Source organism: Alosa alosa, chromosome 3 (genome assembly GCF_017589495.1).
Source record: "Alosa alosa isolate M-15738 ecotype Scorff River chromosome 3, AALO_Geno_1.1, whole genome shotgun sequence".
NCBI lineage: Eukaryota > Metazoa > Chordata > Actinopteri > Clupeiformes > Clupeidae > Alosa > Alosa alosa.
Genome location: NC_063191.1, coordinates 35,128,208 through 35,137,608, shown reverse-complemented (window position 1 = coordinate 35,137,608; position 9,401 = coordinate 35,128,208). Strand labels below are relative to the sequence as shown.

At 44.8% G+C, this 9,401-nt stretch overlaps 1 protein-coding gene across 3 annotated transcripts in view; it reads left to right on the top strand.

The window, feature by feature from the left end:
* Positions 1-814: 814 nt before the first annotated feature.
* Positions 815-9,401, top strand: part of zeb2a (zinc finger E-box binding homeobox 2a) — a 52,411-nt gene continuing 43,824 nt past the window's right edge. Inside the window, exons 1-2 of one of the 3 annotated variants that reach the window (XM_048238963.1) lie at positions 815-988; positions 2,539-2,692. In XM_048238963.1, the coding sequence (XP_048094920.1) occupies positions 2,620-2,692 (73 nt within the window). In that variant the 5' untranslated portion in view covers positions 815-988; positions 2,539-2,619. Of the gene's footprint in view, positions 989-1,998; positions 2,693-9,401 lie in introns of those variants that run through there. The other 2 variants (XM_048238964.1, XM_048238965.1) reach the window with 2 other exon arrangements.

Here is a 9,401-nt window from a genome sequence, read left to right as displayed (position 1 = left end):
ACAGGCTATTGATTGAACTTATGAGTGCACTTAAACATAAAATAAGCCAGCAGCACAGTTGAATGCATTCAACTGCACAGCAGCATAAAAGAGATTCGATACTGAAGGGATGCTATTTGCGACATGCATTTCAGCATCGACTAAAAATCCATGCAAAGGAGGAAATGTGCACGAAAAGAACAATTAAAAAATCCAAGCACTTCACAGGTAGACTATAGTGACTTCCGGAAAGGTAAGTTATCTGTGTGAAAACACGCGGAGTTCAGGTTATACCTGCACGGTCCAGGTTGCGATATCTGGGTGATATCACGCAATGAAACAGATAGACCACCTGTACGCTTTCAAATTACTTATCTTGTGGGGTCACCTTACAAACAGGGGAGACTACCTGTGCACCGCCGAAACGCCTGCTATCTGATCTGCGGGGCTCTGCATGTGGCTCCGGGTCTGGATGCCACAGGTCAGCTGATGACACCATGTTTGCCCCCTGTCGTCCTCGTGTTAGGAAGTGCAGTGACACTCTCTTAAATGCTCAAAGATCCCTCGCATATCTTGACCGAATACTTCAGAATCTGGATTTAACTTAAAGCCTTTCTGTAATAATAATAAAAAAAAATGATCTGGAGGTCTAAAATGTATGGCTGGGCTATAGGTTTACCAAACGACACTCTCGCGTTAATGTTTCTCAATTATCCCTCCGCGTGAAGATAGGTGGCGTGTGTTGCAGGGTCTTGCGCCTCTGTATCACAGGGAATAAAGAGAGCGAAAAATGTCATTAGAGGAAGCGTAATACGTCAGTGCGTCCTCAGGTCTGTTCCGTGAAGTGGCTGCAAGAGATCAGTCCAAACCTGCCCATCAGGAATAACGGTCCCTCGTCAAGCTAATTCCAAGGCATACTTTTACAAAGAATCCTCATCGCTTCATTACATTGTCGGCTTATTTTCTCCCATCTGTCAGTTTGGAAGATTACATAAACAGAAAAAAAACGGTAGGTGTATTTATTCATTTCTTTTTAACTATGTGCTAGTGGCATTTCGGCGACAACTTGCAAAAGTTCTGTCTTGATGCGTTAGTGCAAGTAAAAAAGTTGCACAGACTTTCACCTGTGCGCAGGTATGGAAAGGTGTGCGATGCGCCCTTGGGGATGTAGCCTACCTGAACCAAGTCCTCGCTCATGTTGATTTTATTCAAGTATCATCAGGCTATGCTCAACCTTGATGATGTATTATACGAATTGTCATACTGGAATTATCGTTCCCATGCTTCGGAAGCCTGAACGATCCTCGTCGCCATTCCATCGCCCTTCGTTTCATCAGAACATGGAATTAATTAACTTGCTCAATTAAAGCAGAGGTTCTGGTGTATTTAAGTGATGCCAGAGATAAAAAATATTCACCGCAGAGGCTTGGTCGAAATGATAAAAATACTGCATAATAATATCCTCGTATGAATGATTTAAAACATTCAGTTTCAGCATCCAGTGATGACTGTTTAGAATCAGAATCACTTCTGATAACAGCTCTGTTAGGATGTTGAGTTGTCGCAGCATATCCAAGTATCCGCGAGACCTTTGGTTTATTTATTTGTCATGGCTCGTTTCCTATTCTGACAAAACAGAAGTGGAGACACACTGTTCTTAAAATCTTCACACTTTCAGGTTTGATGCGTTGCCGACTTTGAATCATCATTTTTCATGATACAACCTCTTCGACTGCCATGTCATACAGGAACTTGGCATATAAACAACCGTTTTCAAAATTATGTATAGGCCTAATATAAACTAGGCTGTTCATAACATCATATTCGGGTTAACAATTACCAAAGACCCACGATGAAATTATTACTTCTCACGTAAGTAAAGTACTTCTTAAGGAGTGAGTATACTGTATTCTTATTTGTCAATTGCAAGTGGGGCATGGGAGGGGTTGGGGCGAGGGGGCGATGATAACAGCTGCCTAAAAACTGTTTTTCAGATGTGTTACTTAAGTTATTTGTGACACAAGGTTTGTGTCATTGTGACATGGAGGACTGCATATTCGCAGTTTTGTGAGACCAACAATTAAATCATTTCAAACGAGAACACAAAGAGATGAGGCACTTTCGATCTGAGCACTATACACAACAACAGTGAAACTTTTTAGTAAAGAAAACATTCTAGCTGTTTTGCCTATATAGCTGTCCATAAACAGCAAAAGTTCTGAAGTGTGATTTGCCAAGACGCTGAAAATATGTTTTGTTGTTCTACAGCGTGCCCGACACTGAGTTGAGCTATCATCCCGTACTGGGACTGGTATCAGAGGTGTTGATGTTGGTGCATGAGTGTCCGTCCCCCTGTTTGCTGCTCAATGCACTGCCGCTTGTCCGAGCAGACACTTCAAAGACACAGGCGACGTACGACGGACGTGCTTCCTCCCTCACTTTAGACACTCCACTGTCGGACTCCTAAACGCGAACTTTTAAGTTAGAATTGACCATCCTCATAAAACGGAATCTATTCGGTCTGAGTGGACATTTGTTGCCGTTTTGTTTGGTTGTTAGATCCTACCGGAGGCTGCGTGCTGCGCTGTCTGGAGGAACGGAGCCCATGCGGACTGCTTGCCATCTGACCCGCTCTTATCAATGAAGCAGGAGAGCATGGCGGAGGGGCCCCGGTGTAAGAGGCGAAAACAAGCCAACCCAAGAAGAAAGAACGGTAAGTAACTGCAGTGTGTTTATTAAATGTGGTCATTTAGCTTACTGCCAAGGTACTGACATTGTTTACAGAGTCGCGTGTCCTCTGTCTCTCAGGACGCGTTAAGAGTTGACATAAAAAAGCGGAAAGATGGGATCAAAAGTATAACGTTAAAGTTAATTCGGACTGTTATACTTTTAAACATTTGAAAATATTGATATTTGTCACAGACTTACTTCTATAAACATGTTGACTGGGCTTAGGAAAAGTTTTGAAAGGGTGCCTAGGCTTAGTGCGGTGTTCGAGGTAGCGCTAGGGTTGGAATAACGGTCCCAGATAGTGTTATTATCTTCTGGCAAGAAAGGAAACCGTTATGTGAGCGATTGTGTGTTTGGATTGAACCTTTTCACAATACCGCATACATTTTGAGGACTTACAACCTAGTCCTCAAAATGTATGACCCCTGAACAACTTAGACTTTGCGAAGGGTGTGAAGCCTATCGAGAGTCTCGCTGTCTTCTTTCGTAATTTTTCTCATAGTTGGCTTATTGTGATCCATTCAATAAAGTTCCCATCGATTAAAGGCAGACTGTTTGCGTGTATTGTTATTAGTTTGAGGGTAGGTTGCATGCTAATATAGATATAAATATTACTTATTTTATTATTTTGCGTCTATAATATCTGGATAATGGTTTGATAAACCATTCAAGCTTTGATGTGCATTTTCTATTATGATGCAGTTTTTACATTATATATTTTTGTTTATAAAACCATAGATTTACGGCACTTCAAATATGCCTACATCATTGAGCAGTGGATATTAAATGCATATCGTGACGGTTGTGATTCAGGGAGGCTTCGTTTACAAATGTAGCCTATAGCTCGTCTACGCTTATGGTTCTCCTATGCCTGACACAAAGTTAGCTGTTGCCTTTTCAGTTAGGACTGTTCTGCAATCCTTGATCCCAATTCTTTATTAACTTATTGATTCATTAAAGTCGATAATTGTCTGTTAAATAACATGTTACAGTAGGGGATATATGGTATCAGTCGGTTGTTTATTGTTGTCGTCGTTATTATGTTAAAATTAACCTATAAAATAATAAGTGGCAAAAGGACTTTTAGTGTTATGTTTTGATATTTGGTCCAAGGATATATCAATTCCCTGTGTTGTTTTTTAAGCAAAACAAGTAGGCTACATCGAGACAAGTTGTCTTTTTAATTAGGACGGGCTTTGAAGAAAGGTGTATCCTCACTTTTATTTACAGTTGTTCGTTGTCAAATATGGAAAAACACGAGGATTTCCAAAATGTCGACGATTAATTGAACTTGCTGTAACGTGCAATAAGCCAGAGAGTTGTGAGACTACTCCCGGGTAGGGTGATATGTCGCGAAGTTGTTCTCATACAGTAGCCCATTTCGGGCCTACTGTCCGTAAGATCTAAATCAGTTTTGAAATAATTTTCAACCTTGATACATTTAAATACTTGAATACTATCAGATGAATAGCCTACTGCTCTGTGATAGGTCTATCACTTGAGGCAATTTGCTATGTCCCTGCAATTTGTATTTTTTTTCTTTTCAGTCTAAACTGGTTAATGTTGGACCAGCCTTAAACTAGTGACATATACTGCTGTTTGCAGTTGAGTTGGGTTGTAAATCTGCTAGCGGGATGTGTTATTAGTCTGTTGCACTGATTGTTTGTCAAATTATTTAACTTTAAGGAAGCCTAGTCCAACCTATGCATTATTGTGGGTGATAGACTATACCGACATCAAAATTGACATAGTTAGTAATAGTATTACATCAGAGGTTTAACCCCCTACACTCGCATCCCTTTCCGATCTCCACCACCACACATCACTCCCCAAACTCCCTCTCACCAGATCCGCCAGATCCGCCCCTCCTTTCCAGAGCCCGATGGGAGGTCACATTAGGCCCTGTGTGTAACTCGATACGCGCAAAGCTGCACGGTTGTGTTGTGGTTCTCAGTTACCCCCCCACCCCGCCTCCCTTCACGCCGCACATACACCACCACCACCACCATAAGAGCGGTGCGTCACATCCAGCTGTGCGGGGTAGCTTGGCCTAGTACGCGGGCGCAGCTGTCAGAAACGCTCGGCTGACTTTGCCAAACACTCCAAGTAAAAATGGTTGGAGTTTTGCTACTTTGTCGTCGCGACGGTCTATAATGATAAAAACACAACCTACTGTGATTATTATTTGAGATAATTCTCAAATACTTATTCTTAAAATGAAATGACTGAATTTGATTTTGTTATCTCTCATAGGTAAATCGATTCTGTTTAAAAAGTTTTGTTTGGTTACAGTGACAGGTTTGTTGACAAGCCTATTTGTTAACATTTCCTGCACGCCGACATCTCTTACTTTTTCTGTTAAAGGAACATTGTGTGCTGTTTACTTGGAACTATTTGCAAGAGGTTAGCAGGTTCATGAGTGCCTGTAGACAATGGGATGTCATTGGAGTGTGTCTCATTGACATGCTCGTATCGTCAGCGGTACCAGGGTGTCCAGTGCGCCATTTCTGTCACATTTCTCACAAAGGTGCCATTGTACCCAGCTGCTGAGGATGATACCTTTCATAAGACTCTTTTCGTGTCCCCTGCTCACGACTATGGCCACAGGACTATGTATCTGATACAGTTTCATTTCATTTAAATTTAAATTTAGCAGATGAAGTCTGCTACTGACAGCTTATTAGGTTGTTGCCATTTTCACGGCAGTGGAAATCTATTTACCCATGGGTACACACAAATGTATGTGTGTGTGTGTGTGTGTGTGTGTGTGTGTGTGTGTGTGTGTGTATGTGTTTACACACAGCACACACACACACACACACACACACACACACACACACAGACACACACACACACACACACATACACACACACATACACACAGCCAAACTGGTTCTCCTTTGGTATGATCTTTACTTTCACTCACATCAGTGCTGACCTGAATGCCTTTCATATCTGCTGCTCCACTGTGCCTCACTCACTCACCCCATCTCTCCCTCCCCTCCTCTGTCTCTCTCTCTTCTTCCCTCCCTCCCTCTCTCCCTCTCTCCCTCCTCCGCCACACACCCCCTCAGTAAACACCCCCCGAGGGCAGAACAAAGAAAAGGAGCTCCTCTCCTCCTTCTTAATCACAATTCAGCCCTTTCACTGCCGCCAGGCCGCTCTCCCTGGCTTTCAGCATCCCAAAGCCGGAGATGAAAAGAGGGAGAGAGAGAGAGCTAGAGTGAAAGGAAAGAGTGAGGGAGAGAGTGACAGAGAGAGAGAGAAAGAGAAACACAGAGAGAGAGAAAGAAAATGGAATGGAGAAGGAGAGAGTGTGAGTGTGTGAGGGAGCGAAGAGTGGGAGAAATTGATTATGTTGAGGAAAGAAACACAGATCGGGACATGAGTGAGTGGCCAATAGATTGATAGACAGAAAGAGAGAGAGAGAGAGAGAGAGAGAGAGAGAGAGAGAGACATAACTTTAGCTTTGCCAGGCTACTTCTGGTTACACACCTCCCTAAGCATAAACTACTGGCCCCGAACAGAGGAGCAAGCCCTGTCCTAATGGACAGATAGTGTTACTGGATGCCATTCCTGAGCGACAAGCAGCTGAGTAAGAGTGGGTGTGTGTTTGTATGCATGTATGCAATTATATGTGGGTTTGGTGCGACGGCTGCTTGAATAGCTGGAGAATCTGAGAGAAAGAGAGAGGGAGGACAAATTGAGAGAGGCAGCAAGAGCGGGCGAGTGTGAGAGAGAAGGAGAGACAGAGAGAGAGATAGAGAGAGAGAGAGAGAGATAGAGAAAGAGAGAGAGAGAGAGATGAGCAACAGATTGTTTGATGGACTGAAAAGAAATATCACAAGTGCCTGAGAGTGCTTCGATTCCATTCTGAGAGCCATGGAATAGTTGGTGGCAGGTGTAACTGCTTGTTTGCGCCCATGTCTGCTCCCCGGCCCCCATAGCTTTTGGCTGCATAAGGAACTCAGAAGTGTGCATCACCGCAATGATACCTCATATTCGTCAGTGTTTTATAGATCACATAAACGATGTGGTCAGCAGCGCAGGAATACTTAAGTGGACACTCTCTCACACAGAGTTTCAGTCACAGGGTGTTTTTTTTTCTTCCGAGGTTGTTCATGTGTCACTTTTGGTCAGTGCGTTCAGTGTGAAAACATGACAATAGCAGATCGTCAGGGGCGGAAAGCCTGCGCCTTTGTCTTGGCTGACGAGACATACCTCATTGTGTGGCGATTCCCCTCTCCTTTCTCCTACACTTCAATAGGTCAGGGATCTCAAATGCAAATCTAGAAAGTCAGGCTAAGGGAGAGAGAAGAAAAGAGGGAACAGAGAAAAGAGAGAGAGAGAGAGAGAGAGAGAGAGAGAGAGAGAGAAAGGAGGGATGCCGTAGTTTTTCAAATGTGCCATGTGATATGAATGCCAATTTTTTTTGTCCCCCCCACCCCTCAACCACTCCCTACCCACCACACACACACACCCAGAACTTTTTTTTTTGTCAAGAAAAGAAGATTATCCATACACCTTCATTCAACCCCTCCCTTCTCAGCTAGCCCAAGCTGTGTAGGATTTAGGCCGATTTACTTCAGCAAACACCTATGGACATTGGGAGGGGACCAGCTTTGCTTGGGAAGAGGGGGCCCTTTGTTTGGTGGGGTGCAGCAGGGCCTAATGCTCCACAAGACGGACGCATTATTACATTAAGCTGTGTGCTGGTGGCCCGGGGAGCCTGGTTAAAGCTGCACAATCTGCTATCTGTGAGAGGAATAGAGTTGTCTCGGCTATATCGCACTCTTAACATATGAGCCTGAGTGTTGTAAACCTACACGTCAGAGCAGGATCTGGCCAGTTGGTGGTGGTCAGAGTCGTTCCACTCGAGCCAACGTGCAAGCAAACACATGCGGGTCAAAAAGTGTAAAACTGTGGATTTTTACTGAAAGGGGAACATTTTTTTTATTTGTTTGTTTAATTTGTTTATTTTCTGGTGTGGTGTGTATGTCGGGTTTGTGCCTGTTGAGAAGCTGCTGGTGAGCTGTCGGCCTGATGAAACCACCCCGTCGACTTTGGCGGATGGGAAAGCATCAGGCCACAGGGGGAATGCCATGTTTTTATTTGGAGTTAAGCTACATGAATCCCATCCCCCATATCTCCCGCCCTCCCTCCCTCTCTCTCTCCCCCTCTCTCTCCCTTCCCTCAATTCCCCCTCCTGACCCCCCGACCCTGTTCAACACTAGTGCTGTGAGCTTTATCCTGTCCGTCCCCCCAACATCTGTCATTGCGGAGAGCAACTGGGGGAATGCCACCCGGGGCTGCGTTAGTCCTGTGTCACTTGTGACTAACTGGGCATTTCACCATAGTAACTCTCCCTCCACCCCCCAACCACACTCACTCACATCATCACAGCAGAACAACTAGTGTAGTGGATGCAGATGTCAGACTAGTGTATGTGTGGAGACACACACACACACACACACACACACACACACACACACACACACACACACACACACACACACACATTCTACTAGTCCAAATATGAGAGGCTCAGCCACTAGTACAGTAACTCTGCAGTAACATACAGCCTGTACGTGTTTATCTGTCTCTTTGTGTGACCCCCTTCTCTATGTGTGTGTGTGTGTGTGTGTGTGTGTGTGTGTGTGTCTGTGTCAAGGTGACTGACATGGCTCACAGTACATTTCTGTGTCTCTCTGGCTGTCTATCTGTCTCGTGCTCTCACTGTCTAAGCATGCGCACATTTTCTTCATGAGCGAGCTTGGAGTAGCGGCGTGACATTTTGTGGCGCCGCATCGCCGTTAGCCTAAACAGCGAGGATTTACCAAGGTCAATAATGAGGTATGTCACTGGAGGCTGCAGAAACAACAGTGCCAGTGATAATGAATAGGACTAAGGTTCAGCTCTGCCATCAGGACTCTGGAGTGGAGGGGGAGGGGGGCGATCAGAGCACAGCATTGCAGAGCAGGGGAATGCCTTGCTAAGGGAGACGATCATTTTTGGAAAGGCACGCCGCTTTTGGATTGGTTGAGGAACACGAAGCGCAGCACACAGGTTGTGAGGTTCTTGTGGTGTGCACATTTGCCATCGCTGGACCGGGGTTTGTTCTGTGTGTGTGTGTGTGTGTGTGTGTGTGTGTGAGAGAGAGAGAGTGAGAGAGAAAGAGAGAGAGAGAGAGTTTATGTGTGAGGCATTTGTCATTTTTTCCCTAATTTCTTGGCTGAAATCAACAGCACAGCTTTGAGCGAAGCAACTATTTTCACCAGCACACATGTACCCACACGGACACACTCATGCACACACACACACACACACACACACACACACACACACACACACACACACACACACACACACACACACACACACACACACACACACACACACACACACACACACACACACACACACACACACACACACACACACACACACTCACCACTCACTCACTCATCCACATGGATAGGCCAGTTTGATTAGTGCATCACCTCCGGCAAGGTCATAGACACATGGAACAATCAATAACGGATCGGTGGATTAAGGTGTCATGACATCTGTGGGTCCAGACCTCCTGCGTATGGGTGACTGCATCCTAAAGCCGGCCCTGTTGACAACACTCCTGTCAGATGCCCTGTTCTTGTCCCTTCCCCTGGCCACAACCCCCAACCCCCGAGTCTGTT